We start from the raw sequence: 20,340 nt of genomic DNA, 5'->3' as shown, positions 1-20,340 counted from the left end.
CATATTTAATCCATTTCAAAAATATATATCATTTGATATTAATGACTTTTTTAACACATTTATTATGTCCAATGCAATCAAACTTATTGATCTAACGAATTATGTTTGAGTTAATGAGTGATTTCAATTCCACCTATATGATAAATATAGGCTGCACCTAGAGACTGACTGTGTTACACAAGCAGTGAATAGCAATTTGCTGAAATCTCATATACTAATGAAGTAAGCATTATAATTTACAACTGTTTAAAATTTGCGGAACTCATATAACTTATACCACATGTGAGTTTTGCAACAAATTAAAAAAGCACTTACGTTTACTAACTAGCTTATCAGAAGTAGCTTTTGGTGTTATGCTTTTTTATCAAAGTTTTTACTATTGCACACACCATTTGGACAAGGAAGAAGAAGTTTTGTAAATTTTTACATAATGCTTGTTATCAAGTCTAAAGTCTCAAAAAAGATAAAAAAATAAGGAAAACGTATAGCTCAAATCCATCCAGATAAGTTTGGCCTAAACATGAATTTAATATAGCTTAGATAGGTCGGGTTAAAAAGCCCGAAATCAATAAAAACTCTCTGATACGATACCAAAATTTTATAAATTTTTAGACTTTGGTGAACTGGTATGCTCGAACCTACCAATTTTGACTCCTCTAATTTTGGAGAAGTAACCCGCCTTAGACCACTAAAGAAAATATAAATATTAATTAGGAGAGAAAAAAATATCATAAGAATATATGTTTGAAAGATTCTATTCTTGATTTTTAATTATGTATATGTTGACAATATATTAGTTTTATACTTTTATATTGTAATTTATAAATTTATTTTTATACTGAGAATATATAAATATTAAATTTATTTTTAATATTTCATTTTCATAATAAAATATATCCTTATAATTTATATTTTTAAATTTACTTATTATTGGAGATGTGTTTTATTATTTTTATGGAAAATGATAAATCATTCCACTAAATATTTTTACTAATCCTCCAAACTATAAAAAAAATAACATTGTATCAATACTTTATTGATTAATAATTGGTTTATAAGTGAGATATATTACTATTGAGTATGAAAATAAGTACGATTACTCTATTTTTATACATAAGTTTTATTTTGTCTCGAGACACTTTATTCTCTTTCATTTTTTTTTTTCAAATCTGAAGTTGGTAAGGTTTTTTCCTTGCTCTTGGGTTCCCCTCCCCTTGTTCCAACAATTACCATAAGCTAGTTAGGGTTCATCATAATCGTGCTCCAATCTTCTTTGTTTCCTCCACGCATCGCTTTTACTAATTGGTACGCATTCTTCCGTTCTTTATTTCCTTTTCATCTTTTACCTTTTTAACCGCTCCCTATTGCCTTTGCATCACGTTTTCCTCCGAAAACCCTAAATCTCAACGTTCACCCAATTTTGAATTTGATTTATTTTGTTCTAGGGTTCTGCGTATACCTCTATCCTTGCATCTTTCTCATTAATTTCTATTCTCAAATTGAAGATTCTTTCAATTAATTAGCTCGTTTATTTATTTATATCGTATTACTCATTAACGGAATTTTTCGTTAAAGTACTCAACTTTGGTCTCTCTCGGTAGATTTGAGCTTTAAGAAGATATTAATTTGTGAAAATTGACCCAAAAAAAACGTATTGTGTGTAAATCGTTTTTCAAGTTCTGTCACTACCTCTTATTTGTTATAAGATTTTTTGCAATGAATGGGCTTTCTGCTTTCCAAGTAGGTACTTATGTCCCCGCCCTGCTTTAATATTTGCACTTGTGCTTGATATGAAGCTTTTTTCTTTTGGTATTCCATGCTATTAAGCCATATTATTATTATTATAACCTTTTTTGCTCCTTCACTACGTGCAGGAATGGGATTGTGACTAAACAACTGTGCTGGAAGTTGGCATTTTGAAATTTTAACAATCGGTGAAATATTTTGTGACCCATCATGGAGATACAGACTTGTGGCAGGCCAATTGATTCTTTGCTAGAGAAAGTCCTTTGTATGAATATTCTGTCATCTGATTACTTCAAGGAGCTCTATCAGTTAAAAACATACCACGAAGTTGTTGATGAGATTTACAATCAAGTTGATCATGTGGAACCATGGATGACAGGAAATTGCCGTGGTCCTTCAACTGCTTTCTGTCTTCTTTACAAGTTTTTCACCATGAAGCTAACGGTCAAACAAATGCATGGGCTATTAAAACACCCAGATTCTCCTTACATAAGAGCGGTATGTAGTCGTGTCTAGCAAGTCGTATGGGACATTTCTGATTTGTTTTATATGAAAGTGCTGAAAGCATTATATATTTGCTATCGTATGTGTCTAGCATGTGATTTTTGTTTGGTTGTCTGTGATTATCTTTGTCCCCATTCTGTATTAAACTAGGAGCTTCAAACTGTATACTTACCGTTTAGTTAACCATATTGTATATCTAGAGAATATCCGTGCATGTGAGTGCGATAAAATTTGATTATATGAGCATCACTTGTTTGTAGTATATTATATCTATTGAGTGAGGTGGTGGTTTTATGTGAATTATCAAATGTCATCCATAAGCCATGTTTCATCACTGGATCATTGATCAATCTTCTGATTAGTTTCTCAAGAGCTTGTTGCTTTGTTTTCAAGCATCTTGCGTTTTTTACTCGGTATCTTTTCAAATTTCACATAATTTTTCTGTATCTTGTTTCTCCACGTTTATGGTTGGGATAAACTATCATCTGGTGAAAATATACCAATTCTGTTTCAGAAATTATATATTACATAATACATTTGTTTAGTTGTTATTAGAAATGCTATATATTATATGGTGATGAGGATGTAATTTAACTTTAATGGTTTTGTGTAATTTAATTCTGAAGAGCAAAAGATTTAGTGTAATAATTCAATTCCATCTTTTCCTTTTTTACTTCTAGAGTTCTAATTGTTGTGATGTACTGATGTTAGAACTGCATTACCTTGCATCTTGTATTCCATTTATCTTATATTATGCCTGGTATCTAAGTAAATGGGCATTGTTCTGTTGCCTATAGATGACCTAATTTTTTCCTTTTTGAAGTTTTAGGTTGTGGTATTATTATTCTTATTAGCCCCCCTCCCAGCACACAGTTTATCTTATACTCTGTATTGAATCCTTTTATCTTTTGTAGGTTGGATTTCTCTATCTAAGATATTTTGCGGATACAAAAACTCTGTGGAACTGGTATGAGCCATATGTAAAAGACGATGAGGTACGAGGACATGATTATGATATTTGTGGCTTAGAAATTCTACTGTGCAGTGGCATTTATATGAGCTGATAATCCTAATTTTATATATATATTTTCACTTAAAATCAATATTGTTGTCTCCTTTTGTTCATCTTTTCATCCCACATGCCTCAAATTGGATTTTCTCTGTTAGAGGTTTTGATCGATGTGCTGGGCCCTGGATATCATGTGGTTTACTTTTGTAATCTTCTATTTCCACATGTCTAACCACTGCTTGTATATTCCGTTGCTAGATATGGTCTTGGGGTCTATGCAAATAGTATGTCTTATTGAAATTTCTGTGCACCAAGTTTTCTCTAGTGATCTGCTTTTGAACATATCTGTCAAGACTTTGGTTTATATTGTATATTCTGTTCCCATATGTTCCTTTTCCTAAGAAGGTAGTTATCTGTTTGGGTTTCAATTGTCTTGATGCATCTATTCTTGTGATATCAATTAAAAGTGCTCTCTGTTAACTAATATGTAAATTATTATTCATAGTAAGTTATGCTGAATTTCAGGAATTCTCTCCTGGATCTAATGGCCGAATGACCACAATGGGTGTATATATCCGTGATTTGCTCCTTGGACAGGTTCGTAATCATTAAAATTACCAGGCTATATTTAACATGTGTGCTTCCTTGTTTAACTTCTTTGGGCTATGTTTTTGTTTTGCTTGTAGACAATCAAATGCATTTACATGATAATCAGCAAATTATAGACTGACCCCTTGATTTTGAGATTTTTTAATGTGTTGTCCTGCAATGACAAGGGGGAAAATCATTTGACTCAAGTATTGACTATTTAAATTGAGAATTCTCTCTTCAGAACTCTTGTACCAGAATCCGGATGCAACACAAGATTGCTATTGCAGATATGTTCCTCATCATACCATAATTTGGAATAACAGTATGAGGTGCTTTCAGTATCTTTGGACGTAACTACCTACCAGTAATTCCTGATATGAACTAGTTCAAAATAATTTTCATTTTTCTTTTTACAACATCTTTTTGTTAGTTGCATGCACATGAAGGCTGACTTCTCTTATTTCTAAAATCAGTTCCATTATGAAATTGAGGATTTTTTTGAATCAGTTGCTTTGGAGTAAACCCCTATTTTATTCCCTGAAAGATACGCATATATCAATTTAGTTCCTTATGGGTAAATTTGATCTCCCGTAGTTCAAAAGCCCAATATTTTAGTTCATTCATCAGATCTTGTCCACACATCATTGATCATTCACCTTCATTATTTAGAGTGGTGAACTCTGATATTGGCAATTCAAAGTTTTCAACTACAAGTGATCAAATTGATAAAAGTAATATGTGTGGGAGCAAATTGATAACATTCATATCTTTCACGGACTAAAATGGGGTTTTCACATCTCACCTGTCACCCTTTCCTCTTTGTCGCTCTTTCCTAGTTTGAGCTGATATTTGTCTCTCATATCATCAACTCTGCATTTAATATTCACTTTCAAATTTTATATACTTCTAAACAGTGAATGAGCTAGTCCAAGTTTCTCTTACTTTTAGGGATGGCTTGTGACCTTCTCTATTTCTTATGTTCATTTGCAGTTTGATATTTTTGCTAACGAGTGTATATTAATCTGCATGTTTATGCATCATATGATTCTATATATTTTGAATTTATTATTTATTTGAAGTATATGGATGTATATAACATTCTACCTTGGCTGAAATGCTTGGAAAAAATCAACATTCTCATTCCTTTGTTGATCTTTTACTTGTCAGTTAGCTGTGCTACTATACTGTTATTATTGGTGGTCAAAATTTAATCTTCCGTTTATTTGCATATTTGCAAGGGTGTTTTGGGATGCTTATTCTTGACTTTATGCTGTGAAGCATTAGCACTAAACCAAGGAATTGTATGATATCTCTCGTCGATTTGAAATTGAATGATTCAAACCTGTTGAAAATTTTGGGAACACGTACCATAAAGGATATATGCTTATGTTTTTAATGCATCGCATGCTTTTGGAGAGAATCTAAATGCTTCTAATATGCTGCCCTCTCTGTTGGTTATCATGTGTAATTGTGTATGGATTGGATGCATAATCACTTTACTTTTTCGTCCTTCTCTCGAATTGCATTCATACTTTTTTGTTTCCCTGAACTTTATCCCGATAACAGATCATGAGCACAATCTTTTTCTTCCTATTTAGTTTTTTTATTAATACTTAGTATTTATAGCATATGCTTACTGTTTCTTTGGGTTAAGAAGTTTCCACCCCTTTGTGGTAGACTGGTAGTTATCATTTGTGGGAGCTATTTGTTTTGATGTTTTATGATTTTGGGTACTTTGTGCATAATATGTAAGGCCTTCATCATTGACACAAACTTTTCCAAGTTTTTATGTTACCCCTTTGATTCCCAGATATTTAACTTTAATGAATGATATTGATGAGTCTTTTATTTCTGTTTCAGTATTACTTTGATACAATTCTTCCTCGCATCCCAGTTGCTGTACTGCGGCAGGTTGTGTCAAATCTTGAAAAGTGTAAGCTTCCCACTACACATTGTGGTACAACAGGGGAAACTACTCGCCATGGTTCAGATGACACTGCCCGTCGACCTCCTTCTGTGAAAGCTGCCCTTTCAGTCTCATTTGGTCAGCGGGCTCCACATCGTGCCTCTACAAGGGACTCTTCACCTGTCCGCCGTACTTTACCTCCTCCACCCCCTCAAAGAAATGGCAGTGAGGACATAAGAAGATCTCCAAATAGTCGCCGCAGCCAGAGTCGTGAATATCCTGATAGGGATAGAGGTAGGGATAGGATTTTTTTGAATCAGTTGCTTTGGAGTAAACCCCTATTTTATTCCCTGAAAGATACGCATATATCAATTTAGTTCCTTATGGGTAAATTTGATCTCCCGTAGTTCAAAAGCCCAATATTTTAGTTCATTCATCAGATCTTGTCCACACATCATTGATCATTCACCTTCATTATTTAGAGTGGTGAACTCTGATATTGGCAATTCAAAGTTTTCAACTACAAGTGATCAAATTGATAAAAGTAATATGTGTGGGAGCAAATTGATAACATTCATATCTTTCACGGACTAAAATGGGGTTTTCACATCTCACCTGTCACCCTTTCCTCTTTGTCGCTCTTTCCTAGTTTGAGCTGATATTTGTCTCTCATATCATCAACTCTGCATTTAATATTCACTTTCAAATTTTATATACTTCTAAACAGTGAATGAGCTAGTCCAAGTTTCTCTTACTTTTAGGGATGGCTTGTGACCTTCTCTATTTCTTATGTTCATTTGCAGTTTGATATTTTTGCTAACGAGTGTATATTAATCTGCATGTTTATGCATCATATGATTCTATATATTTTGAATTTATTATTTATTTGAAGTATATGGATGTATATAACATTCTACCTTGGCTGAAATGCTTGGAAAAAATCAACATTCTCATTCCTTTGTTGATCTTTTACTTGTCAGTTAGCTGTGCTACTATACTGTTATTATTGGTGGTCAAAATTTAATCTTCCGTTTATTTGCATATTTGCAAGGGTGTTTTGGGATGCTTATTCTTGACTTTATGCTGTGAAGCATTAGCACTAAACCAAGGAATTGTATGATATCTCTCGTCGATTTGAAATTGAATGATTCAAACCTGTTGAAAATTTTGGGAACACGTACCATAAAGGATATATGCTTATGTTTTTAATGCATCGCATGCTTTTGGAGAGAATCTAAATGCTTCTAATATGCTGCCCTCTCTGTTGGTTATCATGTGTAATTGTGTATGGATTGGATGCATAATCACTTTACTTTTTCGTCCTTCTCTCGAATTGCATTCATACTTTTTTGTTTCCCTGAACTTTATCCCGATAACAGATCATGAGCACAATCTTTTTCTTCCTATTTAGTTTTTTTATTAATACTTAGTATTTATAGCATATGCTTACTGTTTCTTTGGGTTAAGAAGTTTCCACCCCTTTGTGGTAGACTGGTAGTTATCATTTGTGGGAGCTATTTGTTTTGATGTTTTATGATTTTGGGTACTTTGTGCATAATATGTAAGGCCTTCATCATTGACACAAACTTTTCCAAGTTTTTATGTTACCCCTTTGATTCCCAGATATTTAACTTTAATGAATGATATTGATGAGTCTTTTATTTCTGTTTCAGTATTACTTTGATACAATTCTTCCTCGCATCCCAGTTGCTGTACTGCGGCAGGTTGTGTCAAATCTTGAAAAGTGTAAGCTTCCCACTACACATTGTGGTACAACAGGGGAAACTACTCGCCATGGTTCAGATGACACTGCCCGTCGACCTCCTTCTGTGAAAGCTGCCCTTTCAGTCTCATTTGGTCAGCGGGCTCCACATCGTGCCTCTACAAGGGACTCTTCACCTGTCCGCCGTACTTTACCTCCTCCACCCCCTCAAAGAAATGGCAGTGAGGACATAAGAAGATCTCCAAATAGTCGCCGCAGCCAGAGTCGTGAATATCCTGATAGGGATAGAGGTAGGGATCGTGAAGGAGACAGAGATCGTGGCCGTGAAGGAGACAGAGATCGTGGCCGTGAAGGAGACAGAGATCGTGGCCGTGAAGGAGACAGAGATCGTGGCCGTGAAAGAGACAGGGCTCGGGACCGTGAAAGGGACAGATATCAGGACCGCGATAGTGGCAGGCATCGTGATCGAAATAGGAATAGGGACCGGGACCAAGAGCGAGACCGTGAAAGATACAGGGACCGGGACAGAGATAGAGATCAGGAAAGGGACAGAATCGGGAAGGATAGGGAGAGAGAGCGGAGCATGGACTATGATAAGAGGTCTAAGTACCCAGATAGAGAAAGCAGCTGGGATTATGTTGGCATTGGTAGTAGGCGCCATCGTAGTAGAAGTAGGAGCAGGAGTAGAAGCCGGAGCCTGCAAGCTGGCACTGGACGTCTTGAGTCACGGTCTAGTCCTCCAAGAGATTTAAATAAGACTTCTGCATCCAGTAATCTTGCTAAACTTAAAGATATCTATGGCGATTTAGGTGATAATAAAGGAAATGCAGACTTGGAAAGAATTCCTAGAAGGGATAATGGTGGAGGTGAAGAGGTCATTAGACTTGGTGGTTCTACTTGGAAGTATTGAGAGGTATCATGATCAGACTCTGAATAACTGTTTCAAAGATAAAAGCATATTGGATCTTACCCTTTTATTTTATTGTCTTTGTCTCTTAGTGGACACAAGTTATAGATTGACGAATGCTGTATGTAAACTAATCTATTCCTGTTGCATTGAATTTCATGCTTTGTAACTTTACAATTTTGTATTAAAAGATCATTCTATGAATTTGAATCTACCGTGCTTTCCATAGTTTTGTCTAAATTTGGTGGGATAATGTTATGCTCATTCTAAGCTCGTGAACTATTGTGCTGTGGTGGCATGGCAAGCATTGCAATTTCTCAACCTTGCTATTCTTATTGCTATCATGCCATATCTACATTTCACACCACCCATCATTTATTATTTCATTAAGATAAACTCCCAAGAAGAAATAAAACATTAGAGCATAACGAGAAGAATGTGTATATGCTTATTGTCTTGACTTCACGTGCTTCCATTAAAGTAAGAACCCTTTTGGCTTTTACCCATAAGACTATTAATTTAGGCATTATTAATTGTGAAGAACACAAATGGTAATTCCTTTTTACTCGGGAGTATAAGTGTACATATAACCTAGGGCCATTACAATAATAAAATTTCATCTATGGAGTAACAGATAGAATTACTCTAACATCATTTGTATTCTGGATAACTATTAAGGGACCAAATATATATATAATTGTTCATATGCAATTAAAGGGTCCTTGAGAAATATATTTTTAGGACTAGACGATTATGTGATGTTATGAAATCAAAATTCATGGAATAATGAGATCGGTTTGCTTTAGGTGAGGTGGGCTTTCAAATGAAGTAACATATTAGTCAAAAAAGGCATAGAGTTTGAGTAAAAGCTTGGTAAAGTATGAGGTTGAAAAGATTGGCTCCATGACATACCTTTCTATATAGACTTAGACAATGATATTAATATTGGAAATTAGCCCCACCACTATTCTAATGTCTCATGTACATCATTTCTCATTGGAGCATACTGTGTATGTTTCCATTCTCAAACCACTGTCTCTTTACTTGTTAATTTTATATTGTCAAAAATTTTGTGTTGAAGCTTTCCTCAAAACTTTATGATATATAGTGTAAACTATGTTCCCATGATGCATCCTTGTAAATTGAAAGCATAAAAGATGAAATATTTTTTGTGCCTTATTCTTTTCTGCTAAGTGCGAGCGATACTAAAGCTGCAATAGTCCAATAGTCTAATAGTTTGTTTAATATTTATATATTATCCACCTAAAAATTTATATGAGGGATCCATCATTCATAATCAATTAAGAATCAATAATTATTAATACATGAATGATAAAATAATTTTGTAAATAACTCTTACAATATTAGTACATATATACTAAAAGATTAGATGACCAAGGTTTTCTAACAAATTTTTCATTACTTATATTTTACACTAAAAATCAAAACTTTCAAACTTGTAATATATCTTCACACATTTTTCCATGGTTCAATCTTAAATTCTTTTAACTAAATATTCTTAAATTATTAGTTAAGATGGACCTTTTGTTTATATTAAGCATTGCGTTAATGAATACCTTAAGCATCGGAAATTATTTATTTAAGGAATAAAAAATGGAAAAGAGTGTTAGAGTAGAAACACGTGTCAAACGTGTTAACCAACATGTCTTCTTCCACTCTCCGATTCTCTGCCACTTAAGGCCACTTGATCCAAGAAAGACTAATTGATTCAATCTGTAACAACGACACTTGTTAAAATGAGCAGTCACATTTCGGGATTAGTTCTCGGGGATAGATATTGGTAGTACGAAAAAAGAATAGAGACAAGCCACAAGGTGTTAACCTATATGTCTTCTTCCACTCTCCGAGTCTCTGCCACTTCATGTTCTTGTCTTGTTCACTTCTCTGCAACCACAACACATAACACTCTTCTCTCTTTCTCTCTCTACTTGTACTTGTGAATCTTTCACACACGCTTCTTCCTCTTCTCTATCATTTTCATTTCACTTTTTAGTAATTCAAAACATAACCCAATTGCCACACACTTTTTTTCTCAACACCCTTTTCCTCAAATGTTGAAAATTTCTTTCACCATTATTGTTCACTTCACACTCTTCTTCGTTTTCTTCATCGTTAATGTTATAACCATAACCACCACCACCACCACCGAATTTGACTTTGGATCATTAACATTAAGCAGTCTCAAACTTCTCGGCGATGCCCACTTGAAAAACGGCACCGTTAGCCTCACGCGCGACCTCGCAGTACCCAATTCCGGCGCCGGTAGAGTCCTGTATTCCCGTCCGATCAGATTCCGGCAATCCGGCTCCCATTCTCCGACGAGCTTCAACACCTTCTTCTCCTTCTCGATCATGAAACTCAACCCCTCCTCCATCGGCGGCGGCCTCGCCTTCCTCCTCTCGCCGGACGACGATTCCATCGGAGATGCCGGCGGATTCCTCGGCCTCGGCGGTGGCGGAAGTTTCGTTGCGGTGGAATTTGATACTCGTATGGACGTGGAATTCAAAGACATTAATGGAAACCATGTTGGGGTGAACCTTAACACCATGGTTTCAACGCAAGTTTGTGACTTGGGTGAAATTGGAATCGATCTCAAAAGTGGGGATTCGGTGAACGCGTGGATCGAGTTTGATGGATCCACAAAGGGATTGGTCGTGTGGGTTTCATATTCGAATCTAAAACCGAAAGAACCGATTTTGACTTTGAATCTCGACGTGGACCAGTTTTTCAATGATTTTATGTATGTGGGGTTTTCTGGTTCTACTCAAGGAAGCACAGAAGTTCATAGTGTTGAGTGGTGGAGCTTTAGTTCTTCTTTTAATTCGACAGCATCCTCGGCGGCACCTCCGCCTCCGGTGGTTAGTTTTATGAACCCAACCGCCAATCCGATTATGCCGCCGCCTTCTTTGGCGCCTTCGGCTTCATCGAATGCTCAACAAAAGGAGAGAAAGTCGACTTGCCACAGTGGATTATGCAAACAAGGTTTAGGTGCAGTTGCTGGTGTTGTAGCTGCTGGGGCTTTTGTTTTGGCTTTATTTGCTGGTGCATTGATTTGGGTTTATTCTAAAAAGTTCAAGCACGTGAAGAAGTTGGGTTCATTAGGATCAGAGATAATCAAGATACCAAAACAGTTTAGCTATATGGAGCTTAAAGTAGCTACTGAGTGCTTCAATGCTAATAGGATAATTGGTCATGGTGCATTTGGGACTGTGTATAAGGGTATTTTGCCTGAAAATGGGGACATTGTTGCGGTGAAGAGATGCAGCCATAGCAGTCAGGGTAAGAATGAGTTTTTGTCTGAGTTATCCATAATTGGGACCCTTAGACATCGGAATCTTGTTCGCCTTCAAGGTTGGTGCCACGAGAAAGGTGAGATTTTATTGGTGTATGACTTGATGCCTAATGGGAGTTTAGATAAGGCTTTGTTTGAAGCTAGAACCCCACTGCCTTGGCCTCATAGGTGCAAGATTTTGTTAGGCGTTGCATCTGCGTTGGCCTACTTGCATCAGGAATGTGAGAATCAGGTAATTCACAGGGACATTAAGACTAGTAACATAATGTTAGATGAAGGGTTCAATGCTAAGTTGGGCGATTTTGGTTTGGCTAGGCAAACCGAGCATGACAAATCGCCTGATGCCACGGTTGCTGCCGGAACAATGGGGTACCTGGCACCTGAGTATCTACTTACGGGTAAAGCTACAGAGAAAACCGATGTGTTTAGCTATGGTGCCGTTGTTCTTGAGGTGGCCAGTGGGAGAAGACCTATTGAGAAGGATGCCACCGGTTTTCGCAAAGCCGGGGTTTGTTCCAATTTGGTAGAGTGGGTTTGGAGTTTGCACCATGAAGGTAGATTGCTAACAGCGGCCGATCAAATGCTAGAGGGGGAGTTCAATGAAGAGCAAATGAGGAGGTTTCTCTTGGTTGGACTAGCTTGCTCACACCCTGATCCATTGGCTAGACCCACTATGAGGAGTGTGGTTCAGATGCTGGTCGGCGAGGCTGAAGTGCCTATTGTTCAAAGAACCAAGCCATCTACAAGTTTTACTACTTCTCACTCCCAACTCTTACTGAGTTTGCAAGATAGTGTATCTGACTGTGATGGTATAATCACCATCTGCACCTCATCAGAGAATAGCTTCAATGGTCGAGATATAGTATGATGAAAATCTTCGGCTGGGACCAGGCCATTTTTAATTATTGACTAGTGTAAATAGATAGAGATATGTATACATTTGTTCATGTATGTAAATGACAATAACATGCAATTGAGGGTCTTGAGAAAGAAATTTTGAGGTTTATGCAATTTTGCTTCTAGCTCTCATAATTCATGGCAGAGTGCAAGTGTACACTTTTTCACAAAATAATTCGACTGGTTCATCTCATGCTGAGAGGCATTGCAAGATTTGTGTGTGGAATGTTACATGCAATATTGAAACTTACATAGATCATTGTTCTATTCTAGAAACTTGGATATTGAAACTTACATATATCTTTTTTCAGAATGAAATCCTTCATTTCTGTTCTACAAGAAAAGTTCAATCTACCGTAGTTATAAAAACCGTTTCGTACCGGCCGGTTCAACCGGAAAACCGATGAATTGGACCCCTAACCGGCACGGTACAGGTGTTGAACCGGTCAAGTATCAAACCGGTCAAAAACCGGTCAAAACTGGCCGGTATTTTATTAAACCGGCCGATTTATAGACATATTTGTTTTTTAAAAAAAAAAACTTAAAAACTTAAAAATCTCTTACAAGGTGACCCACATTTCCAACCATTCTTCAACCCTTCAAGGCACATACTTCCAAAACATACTTAGATTACACCTTTTGGTTCCTAACATACATTTGTATAATCTTGGAGTACTGAAGATAGAATTTGGTATAAAAATATAATATTCATATGAGACAACTTTGACTCTTTGGTGTTAAATATGAAAACTCCAAATTTATTTGTTTTGTAGAGTGAGTTGTGAACTTATGTCATTTATTTATATTTTGCGGTTGTTAAGTGATACTTTTGGATTGATATATGTTTTTTAATTTAGACTTTGAATTTGTTAAAGACTTAAAGTTGTTTATTTATGTGAATTTTGAATAGATTATAAATATGGATTATAAATTTGAGTATCTACCTATTTGGAATTTTTTTGTTATAGATTTATATATATAAAAATATAAGTAGTATGTCCGGTTTAACCGGCATGCGGTTTAATTACTGAACCACTGATTGAACCACTATACCAGTACCTTGACCGGTTTGATAACCGGTACGGTTTTAACAACACTGCAATCTATACTGTTTTGTATGTAAGATTATTGTAAGATTATTCTGTGTTTACCTTGGTATACAGTAACTATGATAATGAAAAATTGGAAATTTTATTGAACACATTTGTATTTCTTTGGTGAATGATAGAAATGCTAACTGCTGTTAAAACCACCGGCTGAGTGAGCCTTTCTTAATCCTAGTTCCTACCCCAGGTAATTTCTGTTGCATGAGCCATCTTACTCCCAAATCCTGACCCTTCCTTCTTTTTTTCAACTAATAAGTCACATCTCAACTCATGCAGCCACTCATGACAAGCTAGAGTGAGGATCCATAATTTAATTTTAATCTCAACATTGTATTTTTTCTTGTATGGAAATAGTCTTTCAGCTTACCCGAGTAATATTATATAAATCTACACTCCTTAAACACTACTAGGTCGGAACCTCATACGTTATGTTACATTTTTATAGTATTTTTCTTCTGTGTCAATTTCTTTCTATATCTTAGTTTTGTTGTTTCCCACTCCGATGTGTATCTCCTTGTTAAAATGGAGGTAATCAATTAGTGATTAGATGACTTCTATTGTTTTATTAGTGAACCCTCTTGGTAATTCACTGTGGTTGAGGAAATGGTGAGTGGCCTATTTTTGAAAGTTGATTGTAAATGCACCTATCTTTGGTAATCTGCACTTTAGAGTTCCCACTGTCCTTCAGAAACAACTGCCACTAGTTGTTTAGCTTTTGGTATTCATCCCATATGCTTCTCTCTTTGTGTGCCTCTTGATAGCATGTTAACTCATAAAGGATGTATCCTTTATCTCTCTTGCTTTTTTGTGTGTGGTGGTGCCATTAGAAGTTAGAACTTATTCTAGATATTTGTTACATGCTATGAGTGATAGGGTAGTGCTTTTTGTTTCTCTGTTAAGCTTTTAGCACCTTTCTTTCACACACAAAAATGATGATGATAAAGGATAATTTAGTAAGTACTTGTTCAGGAACAGAAGTCACACGGGATGGAGATATTATTCCATCATCCCCAAATATGCCTTTGGGAGAATTTTATCACAGAAAATCTTTCGATTCGAGTTTAATAATTATGCACGCCTTAATTGGATAATAATAAGTCAAACATGCAAAGTAAATTCAGCAAAAGCACATAGCAAAGCTCAATTAAACTCTGAAGTAATTAGTTCAAACTTACAAAAGATACATTGGTTTAAACAATAAGGAAAGCGTGCCAATGACCCCAATGTTTTCTTATTTCTTTAGAAGAGAGTATACCACCACCTGAAAGATTTCTTCAGTCTAATCTTGTGTTATCAATCTGAAAATGCCATCAAAAACTAAGTTAGAAAATTTCCCTTTAGTTATAAAAAGTGAGTTATGATGAGAAAATTTAGTATTTCATCTCACATTCCGTTGTTATGTGCAACAAAAGAATATATAATCTGTGCAGTGTACCTAAAATCAAGCCTAAGCAGAAAGCCTTGTCTTGAGTTCGTTTGCCACAGCATCAATGAACTCCTCTGTGTTCAGATATTGCTCCCTTGAAAGCCTATTTTCAAGAATTATACAGTTCACATAAGTTTATTAATCATGTATACAAGAAATACAAATGCGATTGGCCTGCTTTAATAACACAAAAATGTAACAAGTAACGTACTTGGATCCATGACTAATGAGTGCCAAATCCTTGGTCATCTTCCCAGACTCTACTGCTCCAATGCAAGCTGCCTCTAGTTTTAGAGTGAAGTCCAAGAGTTTAGCATTGTCATCGAGTTTTGCCCTGTTAGAACAGAAATATTTTAATTCCCCGACAGCTCAAAATATTATATGCAGAAATAAGACACTGGAGAAAAGCTCAACATTCAGCTTCGCAAATTACAGTTACATACCTGTGGGCTAGCCCCCTAGTCCAAGCAAAGATGGATGCTATGCTGTTTGTGCTGGTTTCTCCTCCCTTCTGATGAACCCTAAAATGACGGGTAACTGTCCCATGGGCTGCTTCTGCTTCAATAGTCTTTCCATCAGGGCAAACCTGAACTCATCCCATAATTCACAATTAGTATCAAAAGACAGATGCCAAGAACTCTCAAAGCAATCTCCAATATTGATGAAGCAAATTTCACATGGTGGTTTATTGCAAAAGAAAATATTATACTTGATTTAATGAATAAATAGGTTCATTTGGTTCTTAAAAAAACAGCTAGTCTGCTAAAGCAACAGGGGAGGGAGTGGGCAATTTCTAATAAATATGGACAGGAATAAATTCCTACATAAAGTATATATAAGAAATTAGAATAACACCTACCAATACAGATGTCATCAAGCCCAGTGATCCAAAACCTAAAACAAAGCCAATCAAGTATTAATTAGGGGAGGAGAACCATCTAAAGTAGGGGGAAATGAAAAACAAAAAACCATATCAGACAAACCTTGAGCTAAGAAGTCACTCTGAACATCTCCATCATAGTTTTTGCATGCCCATACATAACCTCCATCACTCTTGACTGCGTATGCCACCATATCATCAATGAGCCGATGCTCATACCTTGAAAGTCCATCAGAGAAATGTAAACAGAAGTACAGTATGAACCAAATTCTTTTTCTCAAAACAAAGGTACTCAATAACTCACCATATACCAGCAGCCTCAAACTTCGATTTCCAGCTTGCTTCATAAACTTCTTGAAAGATGTCCTTGAATCTTAAACCAATAAATGAATATAATTAAACAGGATAAATGTAGCAACAAATTAAGAAATAAAACAATAAGCGAATAAATATTTGTCTACCTTCCATCATATTTCTTAAGAATTGTATTTTTTGTGCTAAGATAAAGTGGCCATTTTTTCTCATAAGCAGTTGTCATAGAAGCCTCAGCAAAAGCGCGGATAGACTGCACCACAAAACAAATATAGATAAAAGTTCAGCAACCAACAGAATTGAAAAAAATCCAACCAAACCAATAAAAGAAATTTCAAAATCAACCTCATCGGTGTTATACATAGCCAATGAAACACCTCCTTCACCGGTGAAATTATAAACCTCTAATTCAGTCGCCTCACCTTGACCTTCTGGGACTACAAGCATAATAAAATCACAAAAAGTAATTTTTAGTTACCAACAAATATAATGAAAATTTTAATCCCTAAGAAGGTACAACATAATTGTGTAAAAGTGATAACTCAAGAAGTCAAGTATAGAAATATGATCTCAAGAAGCTACTTAATATCCATAATAATATAAGAAGTATACCAAACACCAGTTTTAGTTTTCCAGGTCCTTTAATTACTGTATCAGTAGCCCGATATTGATCACCAAAAGCGTGTCTTCCAATACATATTGGCTTGTTCCAACCTGGCAATGTTGAGACATTAATACAACTCCATTCATCAAGGAGCAATTAAAAACAAAAAAAAAACTCCGATGTAAGTACCAGGAAGAAGGCGGGGAATGTTTTTGCAAAGAATTGGTTCTCTGAAAACAGTTCCTGAAAAAAATTCCAACAATAAGAAACCAATAACTGACACAATTAATATAACATTTATTAGCCACCAACACACAGACCACACAAAAATGATTTAATTATTAATTAGTAATTCACATTTAAGAAACAATAGTCAATGAAACAAAGTTAAGTTACCATTCAAAATGTTCCTAATTGTTCCATTTGGACTCTTCCACATTTGCTTCAGGCCAAACTCCTTCACACGGGCTTCATCTGTCAATTATAACACTAGTATAAGTTCTGCCAACATCTAGTACCAAATAAAAAGTAATTACGCAAAAACTCTTGAACAAGCAATACAGACTTGCATAGGATGTCGCCTATTTCTCATTTAGCAAATGTATATGCATGCACAAGAGCACATAAATATAATTTTTGTTTGTTAAGATAGGACTACCATACCTGGAGTGATAGTTGCGCACTTGATTGCTACATTATACCTGCATAGCAGTGCAACCATTAGAGAAACAAGGATAACAACAATACAATAGCACATGCATATAATAAGCATTCCATCCCTCTGCATTCAAAATTATCTGATACAGGAATACTATTTATGAAAATATATAAAGATGAGGAATAAAAATCAGCATATTATATATATTATAATAGCATACTTCAGAGTTGCTTCAGCACTTTCAACAGTGACTTTATCGTCTGTCTCATCACGGTAAGGAAGGCCAAGGTCATAATACTTGATGTCCAACTCCAAGAAGGGCAAAATAAGCTATCTCGAAAGAAAATGAAAGAAAGGTATCAGTGATGCCACTGTTATAAACACTTCTCATCATGAAAAAACAAGATGAGATAAATCACCTTATCCTTGATTGATTTCCAGATAACACGAGTCATTTCATCTCCTGCAATGCACCACCCGAAAACAAACCATGTCACTCAGAAGCAAGACAAAGGTTGCTCCAATGGATAAACACAATCACCACAAAAATGAATATGACAACAACAACAACATAATTTAGTCACGAGGTCGGGTTAGCTACATGAATCATTCATCACGTTCTGTAGAAACACTAACAAATCTAACTTAGTTCTAAAAAACTGATAAATACAAACTAGCTACAGCTTTTATTTCTATCTAATTTTTCAGAAAACATTTCCTGGAATCATTCATAACTTCACTGAATACAAATTGAACTTCACTCCCTAGTCCCTAGAAACAATAATATAACAGAAACTTCAAATTTCCGATATATTCTTATACCACCATTTTTACCAAAAAAATAATAAACTGTGGAAAAAAAACTAAACTCCACTCAAGAGAACAGATCAAATCCATGCATAAAAAATAAGACATATATAATAATTGTAAAAAAGAAATGAAAAAACGGAAGTAACAGTGAAATTAGAAATGGATAGTAGGAAAGAGATCTAAAGAATTATGAAAAGAGATGACATATCCAAGAGAGAATGAAATGAGAGGAAAATAAGATGAGATATGATTAGATCAGAGAAAGGAAAGAAGGATCTGACCGTCCATCTCAACGATGGGGTTAGCGACCTTGATCTTCTGGAATGCCATGGTTCCGATCACAAGTTACAAAAATGAGAGAAGTGACAAGTTACAAAAATGAGAGAAGCACTATTTATCACTACAACACTTAACTCTTCTTTCTTCACCAACTTTCCTTCTCCCAATACTCTCTTTTCATTAACATTTTTTAAAATAATTAATTTTAAAAACAAACATGTAAAATAAATAAATAATATAGCCATGTTTAGCTTCCAAATGTATGGATAATATCAATCTTTTATAAAACATAATTAATTCAAACCGAAACGTTATTAATCATGCTTTTGGATTACATAATTTTTTATCTAAAACCATTCAAACCAACCTCGAACACCCCGAAATTTGCATAGACTTCTCCACATTTTGATTATTAAGAGGAAGAAAAAAATCTTGTTTTTTTTTGCTTTCCAAGAACATAAGACATATTCAACATATGAAAGCATGCCACAAGTATTCTAGAAAAAGAATATAAATAAAGTGAAGGAGTGTGATTGTATTTGGTTTAAGTTTTTGTATCATTTATTTTCACTACATAACATGATTGTATTTTCACATTCTCACATATAACGGGTTAAGTCAAACAAAATATACTATAATGTGAAAACAAGTCCAATAATATAAGAGTTAATATCTATTATTATTTTGATTAGTTAAGTATAGTATAAAAGTAATTTAAACATCTCGGTAAAATTATTGATGCAATTTGGAATCGTTAAAAAATAATGAATAGAGTAATAGACATCAACTCTTATAATGTTTAAATTTGTTTTCACGGTATACCATATTTTGTTTAACTTAATTACACATATCGCTATTTTTTTGTTTAAAAATTACACTTATCTCTCTTACCTGGATAGTCAGTATAATTTACTCTTATAGTTAGGAATGGTTTGTGTAGGTTTTGAAAATGTTGAATATATGTGTAATTTGACTGAAACTCAGAGGGTCAGTGTAATTTACTCCGGGATATATTGCTATATTCAGTGCTCATTGTTTCCTATATTTTATACATGACCATAAACTACATATATGATGGTTGAAGTTTTGAGATTGAATGGTGCAAATTGCAAACTTCATTGAGATTGAATGGCTCTTCTTGAATTTACTCTTAATCCTTTAGGTTAGACTCAAGTGGGAAACACAAGCTTGGTTGAGTAATTGAAATTCCACCTCTACAACCAAAACCAAAGCCAATGCATCCTTACCCACGTAAACATATAGAATAGTTTTAAGAGAATGATGTATGGTTTTAGTCTTATGCTTGATCTTAACGTGTATAAACTTGAGCTTGTCCACATAGAAAGTGTTTTGATAGAAGACCATGTAGCAGAAGAATCATCTGATTGTACTCTCAAACATGTTGGGGCAACTCTATGGGTATCAGATACTTGTAGACCATTATCTCCAACAGTGGAGGCATAATCCTCGGAGTGAAAATTCAGGCCTTGCTGAAGGTCTTGCAGCTATTGCTCCTTGGTGTAGTAGGGAAAACATAGATTCTAATATTGTGGATTTCGAAGATAATGCAGTTCAAAAGGAAGGATTTTCGGCTGGTTCAAATTCGATAATAGTTCAGTTCATGATTGAGGAAACAATGAAAAATCATATGACTCAAGACCACAGAAGT

The 20,340-nt window shown here is 35.1% G+C and overlaps 3 protein-coding genes across 8 annotated transcripts; 2 read left to right on the top strand and 1 right to left on the bottom strand.

Annotated features, from left to right (window-relative positions):
- On the top strand, nt 1,171-8,621 carry LOC109356780 (pre-mRNA-splicing factor 38B-like). Of its 5 annotated transcripts, none has more exons than XM_019600312.1 (6): nt 1,171-1,305; nt 1,875-2,244; nt 3,165-3,245; nt 3,785-3,856; nt 5,711-6,050; nt 7,818-8,621. In XM_019600312.1, the coding sequence occupies exons 2-6, from the start codon at nt 1,957-1,959 to the stop codon at nt 8,387-8,389; spliced, it is 1,353 nt and encodes a 450-aa protein (XP_019455857.1). In that variant the 5' UTR covers nt 1,171-1,305; nt 1,875-1,956; the 3' UTR covers nt 8,390-8,621. The 5 variants fall into 5 exon arrangements, with proteins under 5 accessions (XP_019455857.1, XP_019455860.1, XP_019455859.1 ...); XM_019600315.1 differs by having other exon boundaries at nt 1,866-2,244; nt 7,866-8,621; XM_019600314.1 differs by having other exon boundaries at nt 1,866-2,244; nt 7,842-8,621.
- Nucleotides 10,202-12,705, top strand: LOC109356779 (L-type lectin-domain containing receptor kinase VIII.1-like). Its single transcript, XM_019600309.1, has one exon. It carries the CDS (start codon nt 10,459-10,461, stop codon nt 12,565-12,567), a length of 2,109 nt encoding a protein of 702 aa, XP_019455854.1. The 5' UTR covers nt 10,202-10,458; the 3' UTR covers nt 12,568-12,705.
- LOC109357486 (isocitrate dehydrogenase [NADP]) lies at nt 14,815-18,798 on the bottom strand. 2 transcript variants are annotated; one of them, XM_019601472.1, is made up of 16 exons: nt 18,674-18,798; nt 18,002-18,045; nt 17,803-17,912; nt 17,588-17,625; nt 17,321-17,398; nt 17,114-17,167; nt 16,933-17,034; nt 16,666-16,757; nt 16,470-16,573; nt 16,313-16,381; nt 16,112-16,227; nt 15,988-16,022; nt 15,572-15,714; nt 15,340-15,462; nt 15,138-15,231; nt 14,815-15,000 (listed from the first exon to the last, which is right to left on the bottom strand). In XM_019601472.1, exons 1-15 carry the CDS (start codon nt 18,720-18,722, stop codon nt 15,150-15,152), a joined length of 1,239 nt encoding a protein of 412 aa, XP_019457017.1. In that variant the 5' UTR covers nt 18,723-18,798; the 3' UTR covers nt 14,815-15,000; nt 15,138-15,149. The 2 variants fall into 2 exon arrangements, with proteins under 2 accessions (XP_019457017.1, XP_019457018.1); XM_019601473.1 differs by having other exon boundaries at nt 14,815-14,959; nt 15,140-15,231.

The sequence above is a fragment of the Lupinus angustifolius genome, chromosome LG09 (genome assembly GCF_001865875.1).
Source record: "Lupinus angustifolius cultivar Tanjil chromosome LG09, LupAngTanjil_v1.0, whole genome shotgun sequence".
NCBI classification, from domain to species: domain Eukaryota; kingdom Viridiplantae; phylum Streptophyta; class Magnoliopsida; order Fabales; family Fabaceae; genus Lupinus; species Lupinus angustifolius.
The sequence above is the reverse complement of the archived record's forward strand: the minus strand, read 5'-3'. Positions and strand labels throughout refer to the sequence as shown.